The following is a 22095-nucleotide window of genomic DNA, read 5'->3' as shown; positions in this document are numbered from 1 at the left end:
GGCTTAAACCACACCACCATTACATCTCAAATCTCATAACTAGCGAGCGTGCCATTACAAATAAAATTTGAACAGATACAGGTATTCACTGAAATAGATTTCTAGATAGAAAGCATCAAATTCTGTCTTTGGCTTTGACAGACAAGCCTTGGAAAATAGTGGAAAGGTGCAAGGTGTCTGTCTTCCCTGAAGTCTTTCCATACTTCAGCCACAGGTTACCATCCCTGCAACAGAAATGGCAGAAGAGCACGTTCACCTGCAAACCCTACTGTAACACTTAATTCACTGATGAATGTGAATGTGAGGCAGAAATCCTCCACAACAAGCTGGAGCATACCCTTTTGCCTCTGTGGCTGGTATCTTCCTACAGAGCACCAACATGAACATCTCAAGGTAGCCTGAGCTCACAAAGTGTCACCACAGCTTGCCCAGTAGCACAGTGCAAAGTGTCAATGGAGAAGCATAGACTGTATCATGTTAAAAAGCATTAAAAAGTAAATAAATATTTGGAAAAAAAAAAAAAAGAATAATAAATCTAGGTGTCCAAAACTCACATTACCTCTAGAAATCTCAGATTTCCTTACTTATTCACTCACTTCACTTTCCCAATAGCACTATTTTCCCCGGTACTGAGGGAGCACAAGAAGAAAAGAGTCTCACGGCCTGTGTTCATTTCACACCACTAAGTGCTGCTATGGGTAAAATCCATTGCATAACTGAAACAATAACGTAATACTGCTTCTCAGCCATGGAAATAAAGGGGTGACCAAATGAATTCAGAAAGGACTAGAAACCAATACAGTCAAATAGACCACAAGTTCAAAAGAAGGTGCAAGAAGAGAAAGGTAGAAATCAGGCAATACCTAAGCGCTTACAGACCATCAGAAGATGAGCTGTTGCTTATGACAAGCATTGTTAGCTGCTAACATAGGCAGCACAAAACTGTTTTCAACAGTGTATGGTGGAAATCCAACAAGAATATAAATTCTGACATATTTTCTTTAAAGCAGTCAAAATAGCCCTACCCTTTTCGAGCAGACAAACTTTACGCTATTTAAAAAAAAAATCTGGAATGCCAGGTGGTAACATTTTGGGGGAAAAAAAGACAAAAAAAAAAAGACAAAAAAACCCCAACCATAGTAAGCAAGTAATTATTTGTTTAGTATATGTTGAACCACAATGGTTACTAGATAAGGCAAATTATCAAGTGCAGAAGGAATAAGGAACACAGACAATGAAACAAAGATGTAGTAAACTATTTTCTTTCAAGAAATAATACAGGAGAACACCTTCTACAAAGGGTTACTACACATAATTCACTGTGGAAAAGCAATGAGTACAACATAAATAATGGCCATGACCATCAGAAGGAATGTTCATAGAAGAGGATCATGTACCAACTCAGGTTGGAAAAGGCCTCAAAAGTCAGCTAGCCCAACCTCCCGCTCACAGCGGGTCAAACAGAGTCAGCTCCCAAAACAGTTTACAAATATTTTTGAAGTTCAGTTTGTTGTTTACATAGCCAAGTAATTATACACAGTGCTGAAATCAGATGGTGGGATCCTACTTGAAATAGCTTATGCCCTGGACAAACCAAGTACAGACAACAGAGATCAGGTGATATTCTGGTGGCCTAAATCACACCTAAATCCCTTCATCTAGTATTCCCTATTAGATGACTCTGAGGAATTCCCTCCTCAGTCCTTCTGAATCGCATTTCAGATACGCAGTCCTCTCCTCTGACTAAGCATGAAGACTTCAGCAGGATTAGACTTCCTCCTATTCATTAGTAAGCTCCTTGAGAATAGTAAAATAAATATCATTATTCTTTTAAAGCTTTGAAAGAAAACAATTCAGATAGAAACTAGACCATCACAATACTGCCGAAAAAGAAACAGAGGTGGCATGACTACAGGAGCTAGAACTCAGTCTCTGCCCTGTCCCCAAGGCCAATTACTAATCGCTGTTATGGAATATGCTCCCACACCATATGACGTGGTCACATCCATGCAGCTGTATATTTCCTAGGTTTAGTTTGGCCTACATGTTGGGGACCAAAAAAATCCCCAGCCAAAACCAAAACAGAAAACCTCAACATGATCTAACATCTACAGTCTTTAGATAAAAGCCAGCTAACAAATGTCAATCACGATACTTTCCCAAATTCTAGCCCAGCAAGGAAAATAGTGCACCTTAGAAGACACAAGATGGCTTAGAGCCCAAGCTTCCACTCAACAAGTCTGTGCATGTCCAAGACAGTTACAACTTCACTTTTTTAAAGCATATTAACTAAGCATAGACAAGAAACTCTCATTGGTCTAAAAAAGCCTTTAAAATAACATGGTCAAACTAACAATTTGAAAACAGGTTCTTTTGTGCCAAGACAGTCAAAACCAAGTAAAATATAAATTAAAAAAAAAAAAGACACATTAATTGAAAAAAGTAAACTGAAAATATTTTAAAACCAGTATTTATTTACATTAGGTTATCAGTAATTTAACCCCCCCACTGGCACTGTCTGGTTAATGAGCCTTAAGATGGAGATTTTCTGCTTGTCCATGAAGTAGGTACACAACCAACACTACTTCCTCTGTTCTGTTCTACTGGTGAGTCCTTATCTGAGAAAACCACACAGACAGCACACAAAATATGAGCCAGTTTACCAAGTTTTTGTATTTATTCTTTACCAGCAAACACATTTGAAACAGAAATGATTGTATCTCCAAGCTGTACATAGCACATGACAGCACGAAGAATACTCTCCTATTCCGTTACAAAAAGGTGACAGAATAGCCAGCCAAGAGACAACCCTCACTGCTACATGAAAGACCTTAGGGAAATAATTTCTTTAAATAATCTTGCCTACAGATCATTTATTTCCTGACTTACCCCTCCCCCAATTTCTATGCCCGATTCTCTCCTAAAGGGTTTCTGGAAGACACAGGCAGAAAACTAAATTGGAATTCCCGCTGTATCTGTTTTGCACTTTTCTCTGCGTAAATCTCTACCTCTACCAGGATACTAGATGCAAGGTTATTTATGTAAAACATGAACCAGAAAAAACTGTGTGTCAGAGGCTGAAGTAGCACTGAAAGCCAGCATTTCCCAGAGCCCTATGGCTTGTTCATCCCATCTCGTCTGCTCCCTCTAGAGCAATTCTGCTGTGAGCTCTTCTTCCTAAACTTGCATCCCTATGGGTTAGAGAACATTAACTGTGGCACACTGTTTGCCCAGGAGGCTGAAAGTAAAACCAATGAGAATTGTCAGTCTCATTGAATTCCTCCTTAAAGAAAAAAAAAAAAAAAAAGAGCACACCACCAGTTACTAGTAAATTAACCATAGCTGGTGATGTTCGCCTTGCGGCCGACTAGCACACAACAGCCTACATCTATGCTATCTAAGTCTTGACATCCCAAACGAAGCAGCCACATGGAAACTATGCTGTGAACGATATGTGGCCCAAATGAACTGCCAGGCCAGCCTTGAGAGCTGTTTGGAAGAGCGCTGGCAGGCCCAGGTACAAACTGAACAGGCAAATGCTGCAATAATCTGACAACAGGATGATAGTGCCCAGTAACTACAAACCTTCTTTCTTCACAATGAAAAGCATCTGGCCCATTTCTAAGTGAAGTTCTAGTCTCATACAGTTCAGTGGGCCATGGAAAAAAAGAAATAATATACTCACTTGCTTTTATTACAAGGCGGGGGAGAATTACAGGAAGACTAAAAGGGTAGAAACAAAAGAGCCACAAAGAATGGGAACTAGGGAATAAGAAACTGGAAAGGCTGAGAAAGAAAAACTTCCACTGACCCAATCCGGGGAAGATGGTTAAGCCTCTCGGAGCAACAAACAGAATCTTTCAGAGCATGCACGTTGAGGGTTAAGAGGAGGCCTTCATCATTCAGGCAACTAATAGAAAACCAAAATAACAAAACAAACAGCCCAACAAGTTCGTGAAAATGTTGAAGACAACTGTTTCACAAAGTTAAGGATGCCAGAAGAGCAGTTACTTCACACTTCACTCCATTAGGGCAGGCTCCATTTTAAACATCTCAATGTGTACAGTGATTTGGCTGGAAGTGGTAACGAGAAGCATTCACTGTGCCAAGGAAGGGGAAAAACTGAGAGCAGCAGAAAAAGGAGAACAATTTTTTATCTTCAATTAACTGAAATAAGAAAAGCAAATTTCAACAAACTCTTTGAATTTGTTGCTAGAATCTCTTGAGAGCACAACTTAAAGGAGAGCTGGCAGCTATTGTACTGGAATATACACAACAAGGAAGTATTTCAGCGCAGGGGGGAGATAGGCAATGTAGTATGAACACCACCAACTGCATCAAAAGCAGCCGGTAATAAGGGTCTGAAACTAGAAAGAATTATACTAGGAATGGAAACAAGGGCTTTTTAATGAATATAAAGAAACAGCATAAACTGTCAGGGATAAATATCAGAAGAGGTAAAAGCACAGCATGCATTATTACCACTGTGCAATATAAAAGGCAAACAAAGTTTCAGAAATATTTTAGAAGTAAGAATAAAACCATGAAAATCAGTACACAGCGATGTTACAGAAGAACAAACGGGTAACAAAACAGAATGAAATGCCATTCTCTGTATTATTCCAGCCTTCATAAAACAGATCTGTTGTGGCTGGTACTGAAAACTTATTTTATGAGGCTAAATAGTCTGTGAAATTCAAGGCAGCAGGACTGGAAGAAATTCACACTATAGTTCAGAAACAAACAGAAGAAACCTCTAAACTATGAGTGATGATCTTCCATAATACAGTCCTGGTGAAACTGCCCTAAGAGAGGTCAGCAACAATGAACTAGAGCACTCAAAGGGTATTTATCTGCAAATTATTTTCATTCAATTTTTCAGTTTCATACAGTCAACGTGGGAGAACATTGAAGGGAGGTTCATTGCCCCAGGACCCGCATAAGGCAGACGCTATGAACATTTTAGAGGACAGGATCTCAATAAAAATCATTCTGAGAAATTGAAAAGTGGTTCATATCAACCAAGTTGCTTCATAAAGACTAACAAACTTTCAAAGGATCAAACAAGTAAGACAACGTTAAACTTGATCAGTGAAGCAAAATGCAGACAATCTCCTAATAAATAAAAGCTATTTATGAAAAATGTTCTCCATTTCAGCTTTGGAGTCTTAACTGCAACTAATACAAGACAAAACTGGCTTACTCAGCAGTAAGGAATATTTATTTCATACTTTTGGAAGTTAATTACTGAAACCAATTGCCTAGAGATGCAGTGGAATTGCATTCACCAGATATATTAAAAGAAGTTAGAGAAACATTTGTAAGAAATGGTACAGATACACTACACAGAAGGATGAGCAAGATCACACTGGAGTCTTTTTTGACCATTCACCTGTTCTGATACAGCAAAACTAAATATTCATTTTATTCACTGTGCTTCTGAACTCCACACTTCAGGAACAAACCTAAATAATTCACATTCTATATTTATCAAAAGGCTTACTGATAAATCTCCCAAATTTTGATACAGAATAGCTCCCATTTAACAGTATGGAGCTACCCTATCAGGTTTGTTAAAACCTTCAGCAAGAACACTGCAGACATTCTTCACTGCCAAAGATAGAAGCATAGACACTATTATCAGAATACCCAGGTTCCATGAACCCTGGGATGTTCCAGAAGTCATTCTGGATCAGCTAAGGCTTCCAGACAGTACAGTACTCTCAGTCACATAAGAAGCTGATAAACGTTTAGCAGCAGAGACTGCATAGTTGGACCACATCTTTGATATCAAAAATTCCTTTTATCTTACTGTGTCATGCAAGTGATTCAACTACACATGTTCCAAGAAAAAAAAAATATATATAATAGGCAAAATAAAAAAAATGGTAAACTCTCCTAAGGCTCATTTTTTTTTTCTGATAGCCTAATTAAAACCATTTTTTCCAAGAATTTATTGTCAGTAATGATGCAGCAGCAGAAGAAAAAAGGCCACTTTTTTTTTCTTCCTCCTGCCAAAAGTCAGAGGGGGGGAAGCATCCTACTTTAACTGGGTTTCCATCAGTTTCTTCAAGAAAAGCAATTAGAGCATTGATTACTACAGCACTGAATATTAGTCATATATTTATATTTGAATGGCTGGCAATGGGATTTGGTACATAGGTGATTTAATAAAAATACTTGCAAAAATGTGAAAGGGAAGAATACTCTGAAAGAAGCAAGATCTCGTGTTTCTATCATAATGCCTATACATTGATATAATGGTAAGAGGAGCTTTCAGGATACCAAAAGCTACTGTTGATATAAAATATTTTACTTATTCTATTATTTTAGGGTACCTTGAGTATTCAATGTAAGAACAATTTGGAGGATCAAAGTGAGAACCCAAGTTCCTTACTTAATCAATGTTTGAGGCAAAAATCAGCTAGATGAGAACAACTCATCTGCCTACAGGCTGTGAAGAAGCCTCTCAATAGCACTTTTTTTAAACCACTGACCAACCAGCATATACAACGTGACTGCAGGCTGTAAAAATCTGCCACAATGTCCTGTAAGAACTCTTGCACTGAAAAACTCAAAGAAGTCAGCCTCAAAACCAAACACCATCAAAATTTCAGACAACCACAGCTATCGCTTCTCAGACACTAATCTGGCAATGCTACCGAAAGCTGTAGCTCTGCCTCTCTGCAGCCTGGCCACTTGCTCTGGCCTCCTCCCTCATGCTATCACAAACACATTTCTTTGCCAGGTTAGTTTTAACACGGATCAACTTCCCAACACAGCTCATCACACGGCTACACAAACGCCTGGGTCAGCACAAGGGAGAGAACAAGCAGCTGGTAGTGAAGGGAGGGCAGTCCTGCTGCTGCTTTTCCCTGCCAGAACCAGCTCAAGATTTATGGTGTTTGGGGAAAATAACCACCTGATGCACTCCACAGACTCATTGCCTGTGTTCCTCTAAGTAATAAGAACTGTAGATTTTAAAGTCTTTTCCCTACTTCATCCTATTTCCTTTTAAAGGTATCAGTGCTAGAAGAACTTACTCGATGCAGTTCTTGAAGCAAGTGCCCAAACTTATTTTCACTAACCCAGGAATGGCATGACCGGGAATGTCCAGTGCCATCCTTCTACCAGAAAACAGCAAAAAGGAAAGCAAAAATGCACATTTCAATGAAAGTAGCAGCAAACAGTACTTGCTACAGTAAAATCTTGCTTATCTGTATTTATCTGAACTATATGAATCACGCAGACTGCAGGAACTGGTAATCAAATATACTAAAACACATAAAGGAGAAAAGCTTTCAACAGTTCTTAAAAATTGTTAGTCAATGTTTTGTAACATTTTAGTGTACCTATGGCAGCACTTCTTCAGAAGTTAAATCCACAGCATCAGTGTGTAATAACATAAGGGAGAGATCATCAGTAGTGGATAAGGAGTTTCTGTTTTTCCCAGTTACACATGACCCTGGCTGCCCCTCCAACATCATTGTGGGACAACTGGGCCAAGGAGGGTAAAAAACGACTCTGGCCTGAGAAGGGCAGATCTTACCTGCTCTCAGTGAGTCAACTGCCTTGGAAAACCATCTCTGAACTCAGATGATGACAAAGAATAGAAATGTCCATTCGCAATTACTTATAAATGAACAATGACAAGAAGTCCATAGGAGTTGAACACACAAGAAACAATAATATTAATAAAAAAAATAATATCCACAAGCAAAGCCAAGAAAACTGAAATGGTTTATTGTTTAAAGTCTCCTGCATCAAAAGATGCCTCGTATGTGGATGGCTCAAAGAGTAGCAAGCAAGAGACTGGGTTCTTATTCCTACTTCTGCAAAAATGTGCCTTATGACCAAGATATCTAAAAGGTTGAGATTTCACAGGCTGTCATCGTACTTGATCTGCCATGACACTGCCTGAAAGCACTTGGAGATCCTCTCACGACAACAGCTACAGAAGTTCAGTGGATCATCAAATACAAACATTAACAAACTAACTGCAATGTCAAAAAAGAAAAAACCTCAAAGAATTCTTCATTTGCAAGTGCAGTCTGTTTCAAATTGTGAAAAGTGTAGGCTCAGGTTGTAGAAAAATATCTCTTTCCAACAGTAAGCCTTATCTCAGTCACCCTTAAGACACAAGTGAAGACACCACTTCATGTTAATCAACATTTGAACAACTTTGACAAGGAGGCAAAACAATTCTATAAAACCCACTGTGTGTAACAACTTCCAGTCATCCAATCCAGCACACAGGTCCTGTCAAGAACTGAAAATCAAAAGATTCATACAAAGATCATTTACCAGAGCTCATTCACCTGAACAAAATAGTACTGTGAGTAATTTAAGCCAGGCTCCTATGCAAGAACTACATAAGACAGATGGGTAATTGCTTGGTAATAAGACTATGATGAAGTCATGCAACATGGGCTGCTGAAGAAAATGGCACAAAGTTCCCATGGGACCCTGGCTCCACATTGCTCTGTCCTGTTCTACAGCGGATTAGAAAGGCCTTCAAAGAGCCAGTGTCAAATCCTGATTATGAAGCCTACTCCCATGCCTCACCTCTTCACACTGCGATCTAGTATGTACCTTCTGGCTTCTGGCCAAACGTTTTGATACGTGGCTTGTACAGGCAGAACTATAGGCCACTATTTGCTTTACTACCTTAACCCTTATCTGCACAATAGCTGTACAAAGCCCATCCCTTGAAAGACTTCAGTCTGGTAGTAGTGAGCAGTAATGACTTTCCCTAAATGTGAACATGTATTTAGGATCATTTTTATTGTATAACCCTACAGAAATTTTCCATTTGGAGATGTCATATTTTGAACTGAGAAAAAAGCAGGCAAGTAAATATACAAATAAGTATCACGTAGTAAGTATCACATCACATACTTGTGTGAGGAACTAAAGAAACGCAGCTGAGCTATAAACAGAATCCATCCAACACGTTAAGGTTCTTTTGAAATAAGTGTAGATATCATTAAATATTGACCTACCCTAATGCAAATGCAGCTAAAGTAATGATAAAAACTGTTAAATGATCATTTCCTGGCAAAAAAATGCTATGCTTAAGTGTCCTCAAAACTATCTGCATGTATAGTATCTATGGCCTTTGAAAACCTACTGCAGCTTACACTGGCCAAAGTAATGAAAAATTAGGACAAATATCAGAATATAGGTAATTAAAAATAAACAAACATGAAATTTTCCACAAATTTCATGCTTTTTGAAATCATTATCCTATGCTGTTTTCAACTACACACATTTTCAAACTTAATTTATAACATACTTCAACCTCTGATGGATGCTGAATATAAAATTTAGAATGAGCTTAGATACTGACTTACAAAGTAACTGCTATCACGATCACAACTGAGACTAAATTTTTGCTACATCTGTCTATGCTGCTTATAACCTGTATAGACTAAGAAAGATCTAGTACTTAAAATAGATTACAAAATTGTTTACTGCACCTGTACAATACTATTCTGATACATTTTAATGAATAACCAGCTGTTCATACAATGACAGTATAGCTAAAACGGAACCAATACCCTTCCCCTGCAACTTCTTGATTACATTCAGGAGCATAGCCTGGCAGTTGAAGTATAATCCAAGTACAGGAGTTAAGTTTCCAAGATTTCAGGCCATACAGTGAGACGGCCCTTGGTTATAGTTCTGTGCATTCTTCTTCCTTCCTGATGAAGCATACCATGAATAACCTACATGCTCTCAATTTTGAGGCTCTGCATGGCTTATTCTAGTTCTGCCTCTAAAATCTGAACTGCTGCTCTACACAGATACCCAGTCGTCAACACATAAGGAAGAAAATACAAGCGTTTGACTAGCACTTCAGGCAGGAAACAAGCTGTCTGTAAAAATCCTCGGGGTGACAATGCTTTATCCTTTAAATATACCCTCCAAGTCTGATGCCCATGAATCATTCACTGATGCAGAGATAAACCATGGTACTTGAACTTCTGCATCTTCTCCTGCTCATAGTATTCTCACAGATCCCTTATGCTTTCCCAACACATTTCTTAACATTTACATGCTGTCTTATCTTTACATTTAAATTAAGAAATTGTGCAGCAGCAACCTTTGCTTATGCATTTGTACTGTAGGTAGTATAATGGTGCCCTGGCCTCTAGGCACAATTACAATATAAATAATAAAAATGAACTGTTCACCTAAGATTAAGTCCCCTGACAATGCTATTCAGGAAGCTATAGCCTTCAAACAATGATAAAAAGCTGTTCCAGCATCAAGCTAAAGCTTAGTAACTCTCCAGGTACAGACACCACTGATTCCCAATTCATCACCTACAGGAACCGTGAACTGTTCCCTTCCCTGTATGTACCCATGTCCACAGTACCACCAGGATTTTTACTGACAAACAGGTAAAATGCAGGATGACAAGAGACTTGCACAGAGCTGTCCTACTGAAGAACCCTGTGCTCCCTCAAAGTAGGCCTACTTCTGGGAAGAGTTGAGAATTGCTGGCATCTCACAGAAGCAGACCCAAGGCAGTTTTCCATCGGTCTGCTTAAAACTCATCGAATTTGCTTAAAAGCATGGCCTTCAAGAAGGTAAAACAGCAACCTACAGCACTCTCCAATATGGTATTGCTCTTTAATGGAAGCATCCATAGCTGAGGAATTACTCTACTTTGGCTTTGCCAGTCTAATGCAGGGCTCTCTGCTTTATCATTACTTAGACTGAACATTCAGTGGAACATTTCCTATAATGGGATAAAGCAGTTGAACAATTTGACTGGCTAATAGTGATTTAGACATGTGATTACAGTACAGAAAATGGTCTGACATATGCTCTTTTATCTGTTTTACATGAGGCACATTAACCCAACTGGAAAGCACAAAAGTGAAAAGGAAGACAGGACCAAGCAGTCCTAAGAAAAACTAGAAAATATTTTTACTTCTTTTATTTCTGCATTTGTTTAGCTAATTGTAATCAGTATTTTGTAAACAGAAAAACTTAGAAAATGAAACTATTTTCTCCCCTAAATGGATGCAACTAGAAAAGACCTGTCTATACCTACTCCGTGAAAGTTAGAAAATTACCATTTTTCATAATGTCATAGTTTTAAAAGAATTTATGACTTACAACTTTACCAACATTACAGGTTTTCCATAAAAATGCAGAAGGAGACTCAGCACCATACCAGGCAGGAACAATCATAGTGTGAAGAAAAGGAGTATGGGTTCATTTTAATTTTTGTCTCTGCTAATTGTATTTCCAGCTCTTACACAAACGCTTATAGTCAGGCCAGCATAAGTACATACTTTTACAGGAAAAATTAATTTCCTCCTAAAACTACTCAACAGTATTCCCACAACACCAAAAACTGGGGGAAAAAAAAAAAAAAGGGAATTACCTCCTTAGCACCCACTTTTCATCAGAAGTACGTACAAAACCTCAAACTGGCCTACAAGATACATCAATTTTCACAAATGACACCACGCTGTTTTTTGTGCAGACTGGCACATTTCAGCTGCATTTGCATTTTTCTTCCTAAAACTTCTCCGAAAATAAAACATTCAAAGGTTTCCTAGGAAAAGGATTCTACGCGTAGAACTAAAACCAAAGTACTTAAAACTAAGCATAAAGGAGAGAAACACAAGAAATTTTCCGCACGTGTATGTTTGCCAACTACTTTCAACTACCACTATACGAAAATTTGTATTGAGCAAACACGTAAGAATTAAAAGGGAGCTGCAAACGATTCATCACCATCAAAACCAGGGGGTGAGCATTAAAATCTCTGAAAGGAAGCCTCCATCAACACCACCACCACAAAAAACCATATATCCCAAATTAACGATACTTCTGTCACGGGATATTTATGCAACATATATTTGTGAAGATGAATTTGTACAGAAGCAAGCATAGTCTTTGCATGTGTTTAGGTCCAGCCCAGCAGAATCCGTCGATGGTGTTTTGGACTTCCACCGTGACATTATGGTGGGATTCGATCTTAAAAGTCTTTTCCAACCTAAAGGATACCGCTTCAGAAACCTGCGGTGAGGTCTGGAGTGGGTATTTAGCGAAGCGCCAGCAACTCATCTGGTTAAATATACTCGAAGGGTGTCAAACTGAAAGCGTCCCTTCAAAACAAAGGGAAAGAAACTCTGGAAGCCCGAGGCTCCAGCAGACTCGACCGCACAGAGGCTATTTTGCCAACAATCATCACGCTTCTCCTCAAAACGGGCTGGCCCAGCTTTGCCCCATTATTGCTGCCATCAGGTATGTCATGGCAAGACCCATCCTACTCAGAAATAACCCGCGAGGAGCGCAGCCAGCGCGGCGGCGGCACCTCCACGGAGGCGGCCACAGGCCCCTCGGCGCCCAGCCCTGCCCCTCACGCCTATCAGCGGCGGGGCGGCCATACCCGCCTCTCTGCCCGGGTCTCTCAGCGGGGGAGCAGCCGTTGGCACGGCGGGCTCTCCGTACGCGACCCGCGGGAACTTGTGCGCGCCGGCCCGGGGCTGAGGCGAGAGGAGCGGCCCCTCAGGACGGGCGTCCTCGGTGGGGGGGGGGGGGGGGGGCACAGCCGCAGCCGTTGGGGCTGACGAACGCCCGCGTCCCCTACGGGGAGCAGCCGCGGTGAAGGGAAAGCTGCCAGGGCCGGGGAAGCGGCACCCCCGCCGCCCCCCCGGTATGTTTGTTGTGCTTCGGCACTGTCCCGCCGGCGCGTCCCTCCGTGCGAGGCGGCCGCCTGACAGCTCGCCACCTCCGAGCACACGGCGCGGCTGGCGGCGGACAAACTCCTGCCTCAACTTTGCGTGTGCGCGTCCGCACCCGCCTGGCTGTGTGTGAGGGGGAAGGGGGCATTCTGCTCTCTCCTCGCCGCCCACCGAGAACCGTCTTTTCTTTCCCAAAAAGAGAAGGGGGGGGGATCAAAAAGAAAAGCGACGAGGAACTACCGTCAAGCATAGGGAATAGCCAGGAGACGCTGAAGGCAGCCGAGCGTCCTGGCGGAGAAGAGAGCCAAAAAGGAGAAGGGAGAAGGTGCAAAGGCAAGGGAAAAAGAGGAAGAGGGAGAAGAGCTAAAGAGAAACTCCGAAGGAGGAGAAGAAAGGAATAGGGACGGTGAAAGAAAAGTGGAAAAGGGAGAACAGGCGGAGGAAGACAAAAGGTGAAGAAGGAGGAGGAGGGGAAAGTGCAAAGGGGAAAGGAGGAGAAGAAAGACGTGCCCTTCTCAAAATGGCATTAGGCAGGAGGGAGGGGGCAACGGGCGGCGAGTCTCCGCTGACAGCTCTGCCTGCGCCTGGCCGCCGGCCCCTGCCCCTCTCTGCCTCGCACACACAAACGCTGAACTTACTTCTTTCTGGCTCTCTGGAAAGGGGAAGCGCCATCTTTGCGAGGCCGGCCCCTAGGTCTTTTGTCTGTGGCTGCTGCTGCTGCTGCTGGGGGGGGAGCTCCAGGCTCGGGGGGCTGCTGCTGCTGAGGCGGCTCCACCACCGCCACCACCAGACTCTTGTCCTCCGTTGACATCCTAGTCAGCAGGACGAGAGAGACACATGGATGATGATGATGAGGATGAAGATGAGGATGGTGATGGGGATCCCGATGCTCCTCCTGCTCCCGCGGCTCCTCTCCTCCTCACCTCCGCCTCCTCCACCTCCGCCTCGCATTGCTGGCCTCAGCCGCCGCCGACCAGCACAGGTAGAAGGGGGAGCAGCATGGGGAGAGCAGGAGGAGGAAGGGAGGGAGGAAAGGAGGGGGCGAAGAGAAAGAGCGCAGAGGCAGGAAGGGTCTCACACACAATAACACCCCCTCCCCGGCTCGGCGGGGTCTGTCGGGGCTGGGGGAGGTGGCGGGCGAGGTGAAGAGAGCGAGCGAGAGGCGGCGGATCCCGCCGCGGGGCGCACCCCCCCCTCAGAGGCCCCGGGAGCTGGCGGCGGCTCCGGCTCCTGCGCTGCCCGGCTGCGGCGGCCGCCGCTTCATTGTACACTGGCCCTGCGCCCTCCCCCCGCGCTGAGCCCGCGGGGGCGGAGGAGGAGCAGGCGGCGGAGGCGGCAGGGGCCGAGACCGAGCGGAGGAAGTTTTGACAGCTCCAGCTGTTGTGTGTGCCGAGGGCTGAGTCCGGCCGGGCTCCGCGTCCCCTTCCCAGCCGGGCCGGGAGCAGGAAGTTTAACTTTGGGGAAAGAAGGAGGAGGAAGGGTGAAAAAGGGGGAGGAGGAGGAGGGGCTGCCTCCCTCCCCGCGGGGTGGAGAAGGGATCCCGGCGCTGCCGCCGCTGCCCTGGTGTGTAACCCCCCCTCCTTTCCCTTCCCTCTCCCCCCCCGCCAGTGCGACACATAGATACAGGACCCGCCCGCCGCTCTCCTCCCCCGCCGCGGCCCCACACTGCGCCTGCCCGGCCCGCCCGCCGTCCGTCCCACGGCGCAGACACCCATCCGCTGCCGACACTGACCTCACGGGCTGCCTGCCGCGGCGGGCTGCGGGGAAAGCGCGGAGCCGCGGAGCGAGGACGGAATGGGATGAGACGGGACGCGGCGCCCCGGGGAACCCCACGCACCCACCCCGCCCCGCGGGGGCCGGCAGCCCGCTTGCTTCCCCACCCTCTCCTCGCCCTTGTTTTTTATTTATTTCCCCCGGGGAAGAGGAAAATAAAAGCCCCATCTGGATGCGGGATGAAAGTGGTCGTTTCGCAGCGGGGTGCTCCCGCCCCGTCCCCGCACCGGGGCTGAGCTCCCCGGGACGGCGGCCTCCGGGGCAGTGCACGGTGGCCGGCCCGGCGGCGCTAGGTCCTCCCGAGCCCCGCGGGGCCGGGGCACGGCAGGCTGCTGCCTAAAGGCGGGCAGCTCCCCCCTTCCCCCCGCCGTGCGTCTACGGCTCGGGGCGGGTGGGGGAAGATAGGCAGCGAGGAGCCGCGGCCGCCCCGGGGGAGGGGAGGGAGCAGAGTTCAGCGCTGTGTGCGAGGGAGACAAAGTCTGGGGAGCGTGGCCGCTTTCCAGCAGCTCCGGCTAGAACAGCTGCGGCCGCTCGGGGCGGCGGGGGGGGCTCCCCTGGGCAGGGGCCTAGCTGGCAGCCTGCCCGCCCTGCTGCGCCGCGGCTTGGGGCGGGGTTAAGCCTCATTACACGGGATTTAACGTGTCCCGGAGGCCGGGAGGGACTCCGGCTCCGAGGGGAGGGGGAATGCTATATCCCTGCAGCCGGAGAAAAGTCCGGCCACGGGGCGAGGAAGCGGACCGCACCCCCGGACTTTCCTCCCGCGCCCTGCCCCGGGTGGGAGCGGCCGCGGAGTGGAGCGGGGCTGCCGGTGCGGAGTAGGCCGTGCCGCTGCCCGCCGAGGGCCCCCGCCGCCCGCCTGCGCACCAGGCGCCGCCCTGAGGGCAGCCCCTGAGGCGGCCTCCTGCCTCCCTCCCTCCATCCCTGCCTGCCTGCCTGCTTGCTGGTCCCCTTGGCTCCCCTCCCTCCGTGCTTTCCTCCCTGCTCCCTGCCTCCCGTGGCGGGTAGCGCCGCGGGGCCCCTCTCCCCAGTCCTGGGCCTCCCTTTCTCCTTCCTCTCTGTCCGGGGCTGGAGCTGCGGGTGTGAAGGGAGTCAGTAACTCGGTGCAGAGATGCTGAATCATAACATCGGTCGTATGGACGGAAAAGAAATGTACGGTGCTGCCCTGCAGCGTGCAGGGGTCACTCGTGTGGGGCAGGCACGTTTGAGAACTTCGCCGGACTTGGGGAAATCGTTGGGAGCGATACTTCCGAGACTCCGAATACGTACAAATTTCTCTTGAGAGCCCCGCACTGCTTCTCCCTTGTCATTTAGGTTTCCGTTCAATGTTTGCATCCCAGTTAGTAGAATGGCCTAGGGTAGCAGCCAGGTATGACAAGGAAGGGAGGGTAGGAGGAGCTAATGTTAGTGTTTTTATGACATAAGAAAAGAAAGGGAATCCGGGCCTTTATGTTGTTCTTCCCAAATTTTTCATGTGTCAGCTCCAGAAATACTACATTAAAATGGCATGGTGTGGCAAATACGACTTCTGCTGGCCTGTTTTCCTGGGAACAATTACATAATAAAAAGCTTTTGTTGGTTCATTCCATAGGTTTTTGAGTAATTAAATTAGAATTTTGTGACATTTTCATATTTATATGTTGGGATAAAGGTAATACATTCATCTCTATACTCACACTTGTATACATATATGTATTTAAAATTATATAAAGCCTTCTCTTTTGCTTAGCCACGCACGGACAACAGCTGGATTGTTGGCGTCATTTCTTGGCCTTATTACTGAAAACGTACTTATTTCTGCCAAACTAAAATACATATCCTGAGCTACTTGTTTGTATTATGAAGTCTGCAAATGACAGTGTAGGTATACTGCTCAAATGACTTCAGGTATGGGAACTTAATCTGTTTATATATTGTCTGACACAGGAGAAAAGTGCCTTTGAATTTTGTTAACTCAGGCAAGTTAGCATAATAATTTAACTGAAAACGTTTATGCCATACAGGTCCAGACTTGGGTGGAGTAGAGAGGAAAAAAGCAGGGAAGGGGAGGGAGAGGGACGTAAAAGGCTACAGCCTCTGCATAGTGGGATCGCTAGTGTGGCATTTGCTCGAGTTGCCAGGTTGCCCTCTGCTCTGCTAAAAAAAAAATGGCCATCCCCTGAAACACTGACTGTGCATGTGTGGCTCTGCTGTACATGCACAATGGCCTGCGTGAGTATGGGATGTGTCAGAGCTACTACTATGCATGGGCAGATTGATGAGACCTGAGACACGTGAGCACACTGTGGGCTCAGATCAACTGCTGTAGGTGTATGGGGAATAACTGTCACATCCCATAGCAGAAACTCAGTGAAATCACCATATCCACTCTTCCATGCATGGTTCACCCGGTCCTCCCATGCAGACCTTGTTCAACAGACCACCTAAAGTGGCTGAACTTTAGGCTTTGTCTCATGCAAAAGCAGATGTATATGTCTATTTTTTCTCCATTGTTTTTTTATATTAACTATTTATATGTGACTAACAGTATAAAATCTGAGTGGAGGCAGGATGAAGTTAGTTCCAGTGTAGCGTGGTCTAGGACAAGAGCGTGTTAAGGGTCTTAGGCTTATTCCTCATGCTGCTGTGCCTCATCTCTGTACATGTCCAGACAAAGCTAGGCAGGTCTGTTCTGTGAACTGCTGCGGTCACTGCCGTGGCAATCAAAGGTGCGAAGAACTATGTAGGACTGAAAGAGACTTATGAGGAGGAAACCGAAGTGGAAATGGAATTGTAGGAAACTGTATTTGCTAGTATTATTTATCAGTCAGTGAAGGCAGGGGGACAATCTTGGAGAAATTGTGTCACCAAACATAAATTCACTGTGGGAGTGCTTAGTTGGTTCAGGACACTTGAACAGCTCTGTCAGGAAAAATTTTACATTTATTTATACCTGGCCTATACCAGCCACCTCTTATAAATATCTATATCTGGAAAACACACTTTTACAGCAAAGATGCAATATTAAATGAACATGTCCTCTGCTTTTACTGAATCTTAAGAGATCCTCCAGTTCATTATAGAATAAATCAGGTCAACTAACTCACCTAATTTTTTTCTAACTCTCAAGGCCAAGCAGCTTTGAAACTTTTAACAAGACTTTTATGTTCTAACCTTCCTTAAAATAAACATTTCTCAGGTTTTGGAATTGTTTCTGAAATATAAGTGAGACCTTTGCAGTACTGATTAAACAATGCATGCTAACAGTTCTAACTTCAAAATGTAAGTTCTCCCAACATGCTTAAGACAAAGAGTGTTACCTTCATAACAGTATGAGTTGAAGACAGGATGTTGTCTTAAATCGCCTAGTTAAGGAAAATGACAACGGATATCTAAATACCATTGTAGCATTATATAACTAAAGTGGTGTATGTAACAAAAATAATGAGAAAAGTATTTCAGATTGTATCAGGAATGGGATCCAGATACTTTCTCTTTTCATAGAATCACAGAATGGTTTGGTTTGGAAAGGACCGTACAGCTCATCTAGTTCCAACCCCCTGCCACAGGCAGGAACACCTTCCGCTAGACCAAGTTGATCGAAGCCCATCCAGCCTAGCCTTGAACACTGCCAGGGATGGGGCAGCCACAGCTTCTCTGGGCAACCTGTGCCAGGGCCTCACCACCCTCACAGTAAAGAACTTCTTCCTAATGTCTAACGTAAATGTACTGTGAGGTTAAAATCATCCCCCTTCTGCAGTCACTACATGTTCTTGTCAAAAGTTAGTCTCCAGCTTTCTTCTCAGCCCCTTTAGACACTGGAAGCTGCACTGAGGTCTCCCCAGAGCCTTCTCTTCTCCAAGCCGAACAAGCCTGTCTCCTTAAAAGAGGTACTCCAGCCCTTGCAGCATATTTGTGGTCTCCTCTGGACTCACTCCAACAGGTCTACATCCTTCTGATGCTGGGGTCGCCAGAGCTGAATGCAGCAGTGTCTCATGAGAACAGAGTAGAGGGGGAAAATCCCCTCCCTTGACCTGCTGGTCATGCTCCTTTTGATACAGCTAGCACATGGTTGGCTTTCTAGGCTGCAAGCGTGTATTTCTGGGTCATGTTGAGCTTCTCGTCAGCTGACACCCCTACGTCCTTCTCCTCAGGGCTGCTGTCTATCCAGTCTCTCCCAGCCTGTGTTTCTGCTTGGGATTGCCCTGACCCATGTGCAGGACCTTGCTCTTGGCCTTGTTGAACTTCAGGAGGTTTTATGACATTAGTTAAGAACTCTGCCAGATTGTTCACAGCTCTACATAAAACAGAAGTTTATTTTTTTGTTCTCTTCACGCGTGTGTTTCCACTGCAGAAAAGTTAACCAAGTTACCACAAAGGCTTCATTTAAGACACCTCAGCAGCATGCTAACATTTTAAATGGTCAGTATGTTGAACCACTTTGTCTTAACCTGTGCTAAATTGGTAACTGACTGTAGCAAATGTCTGCTTTCTTCTGAAAACTGGGAAGATTTTGGTGCCAGTGCACATCCCATTGGGGTAACCTTGTTGAAAAGTAGCAAACAGGGAAAAGGTGCAATGGATATCTGAGGGTAGTAACCACATCAACTGCCCATAGTCGTTTTTTATATCTGCACTCATATTCACCCAAGTAGCTCAGAAGTAGCTGAATCACTGGGTTTGGGGCCTTTTTTTCTTTTTCTTTTTTTTTTTTTTTTCAGTATTATAAAAAGCTACCCCAAGATAATTTGAAAGATTTCTAGACAAAGCCTAAATCAAGTGGCAAAATCAGGATTACGTCATACAAATGTATGACTTCCACTTTATTTGTGCTAAACTTGGCTGGACTAAAAAAAAAGTTAGCATATGTTAATTGTCATATGCTAATGAATGCATTGTGGAAGTCTAATTTTAAACTTGAAATGTTTGTTTCTTCTTTTCATCAGTTTTGCTTACTTGTCATCTTGTAGATCTGTCTTACTTTAGGAAACAGCACAGCCTGGGTAGTGGGTATGACATACCCTTGAGCGCTGGTGACTTTCCCAGCAGTTTGGTGAGATGCTTGCCACTGTGGATGGTGGTGAATAGCCCTCTCTTCTAGTCCTGAGCAGCATCTCCAGACAGCTGGAGAACTGCAAATACCGGTGCTCCACAGCAACGGGCAGATAGGAGGTCCAGCCCCCTCAAATCCATCTTACTGCTTTCTTTGGAGGCAGCATAGTTCACAGTCCATGAGGAAATCCCATTTCATTCTAGTTCTTGTTTTCTCACCTGCGCCCCACCCTGAAATATTCTGAGGTACATTGTGTCACAGCTACTCCCCACACAAACTAATGTAGCGTTTGCATGAACTAGGGCTAATACAGTCCAGGCTCCCCATCCCCTGCCTGCTTTAACCTGATTAGTTAAGTATGTGTTAAAGGCAGTGTTGCCCACGCTGTGATCTATGTGCTAACCTCACACCTTTACACCTTAGTCTCACCAAAGCCTGAGGCCTTTTCATCATATTAAGCTACTTAGACTGGGCTAATGTGACTGAGAAACACACCTTTTTTATCCATTAAGAGAAGGCCAAAAATGTTAAGTGCTCAAGATGCAAGCCCCTAGGGCTTGTCTGTATATCGAGTTACTACACGTGGAGGCTTTTATCTTCGTAGGAAAATGTTCTTTTTGTGCATGCCAAAGTGTGAATTTAAAACTAGTGGTTATAGTATAACCCTCATGCAGCCTCATTTATTCTTCTGGCTTTTTTTTTCAGATTAACTTCTTTAATTCATTTAAATTAAATTTTAAAAGGTACTCCTATTGGAATGAGTTTGTCCACATGAAGAATTACATTTGCCTGACTCTGTTATTAATAATACCTTCCTATGTGGAGAAGCATTGTCTATCAGGAATGTTAATTTTGCACGTTTGCGCTTAATAAAAGCATCACTTGTTTATATTTGAATCTTCCTGTTTTGACAAGCGGTAGCTGATGCACTATACTGAAATTCATCAAGTTATTCCATACCAAGGCCATGATTCTGGGGATGCTAAATTAGGCAGATAAGTAAGTAAATGTGTGAATAGTTTTGCTGAAAACAACTGCTTCCTGCATAAAGTTTGTTCTGTGTTTAAGCATTTGCAGAAATGCTTACATTCTTCCTAAACTAGCAATTTATATAATTTGTTCTTATGAGAAACAATGGACTGAGCTGTTACATTGTGTTTTTGTTAGCATTCATGTGAAGTCACATAAAACATCCCCAAGTTACTTACGAACTTCAGCGCCATTCTCTGTGACTTGCCTAATTTGTTGGAATTCCTGTCTTGTTTACAACCTTATGAAACTGTAATTTTATAAACTTTAATACTCTTGAGTTTTAGTTTTGGCGTATATGTGCTGGTGGGCAGCAGGATATAATCTTTCATGACGTGTTATTGGTTCCATGAATTTTTTTATTCGAAAAGGTAGAATGCTAATAGTTTGGGTAAAATCAAATCAGTATCTGAAACCAGTACACACTAAATACTGTGCACTGTAAATTCTATGCGCTGCGGATACATGCAGGGCAGGAAAAACCACACAGCCAGTAGCAAGCACGCAGGGCAGTAGCTGGTCCCTTTGTGTGCACCTCTGGGGAAAGACAATGGGCTGGTGTGGAGTTAGGACTTTATCATGCAGAAAGTTAAATAAATGTCTGAGCAGTGTTTGCTGTTTGCAGGAGTGGTGCATTGCACTCAGATTACTCAATAGAAATAATACAAACCCGACTATGAAACAGGGGAGAAGATTTATTTGTGTGCATCAAATCGTACATTTTTTGAGTAGTACTATGTTCTTATTCTGGGTTCTTGTACAGCGCTAGTGCACAGGGGTCCTGGTTCCTTGTATGAGATCTTGGATGCTATGAAAATAGGAATTTATCTACTATTAGTAGAAGTAACCTTGTCATACATTGCCAGTTTTGTGAGGAGATGATCTCTGTCTCAAACAGGATGGCTTCACTTTGAATGGAGTTGTTACACTGTGGGAGAGGCAGGTGCCTTGGGTTGTAGTCAGGTAAACACGAGGAAGCCAATTCTGTTAGGAGCTCTTTAGTTAATACTACTATGGATCTGAGTAAGAAGGGCAGAATTGGGCTTCTGGTTTTTGAAGCTGATTGCAGACAATTAATGGGGACGTGTCACCTACATGAGGTCCAGCCAGAATTCAGTCCTTTCCTTATGTACTAATGTTTTAAACCAGTTAGCTACATACCCATATGGAAACAATGGTAGAGCCTCCACCGTCAAGACTACACTGGGATTCTAAATTACATATATAATAAAGGGTGTGCATGTGTTTTCTGGCTGAGAACAATGCTATATTTCAGCCTCAAGCAAGAATTTTCTCCAAGCCGTAGACCCTCAACAAAACACACTTTTTAATGAAAGTCCTGACACCACCTTAATTACAGTGCAGCAAACATTACCATCGTAATCCCATTTCATCCCTAGGCAAGGAGAGCATCCCTGGGGGCCTCCCTGTTTTTCTTTGCTAGTGACCAGTTTTGCAGAAAAGGCCTTTTCCCCAGTGCATGTTTTTATTTAACCTCTGCTGTGCTGCCTGGGGGAAGGTGCATGGGGAGCCGCTAGTGCTCATCTCCCCATG

General features: G+C 44.2%; 1 protein-coding gene across 3 annotated transcripts in view; it reads right to left on the bottom strand.

The window, feature by feature from the left end:
• The window catches only part of KMT2C (lysine methyltransferase 2C), a 194876-nt gene extending 180641 nt beyond the window's left edge, over nucleotides 1-14235 (bottom strand). The window contains exons 1-2 of one of the 3 annotated variants that reach the window (XM_065666830.1): nucleotides 13634-14235; nucleotides 13349-13522 (exon numbers count right to left, since the gene is read on the bottom strand). In XM_065666830.1, the coding sequence (XP_065522902.1) occupies nucleotides 13349-13521 (173 nt within the window). In that variant the 5' untranslated portion in view covers nucleotide 13522; nucleotides 13634-14235. Of the gene's footprint in view, nucleotides 1-13348 lie in introns of all 3 variants that reach the window. The other 2 variants (XM_065666832.1, XM_065666833.1) reach the window with 2 other exon arrangements.
• Nucleotides 14236-22095: the final 7860 nt, after the last annotated feature.

This window comes from Lathamus discolor, chromosome 2, assembly GCF_037157495.1.
Source record: "Lathamus discolor isolate bLatDis1 chromosome 2, bLatDis1.hap1, whole genome shotgun sequence".
Taxonomy (NCBI): domain Eukaryota; kingdom Metazoa; phylum Chordata; class Aves; order Psittaciformes; family Psittacidae; genus Lathamus; species Lathamus discolor.
This window is presented reverse-complemented; position numbering and strand designations above follow the sequence as displayed.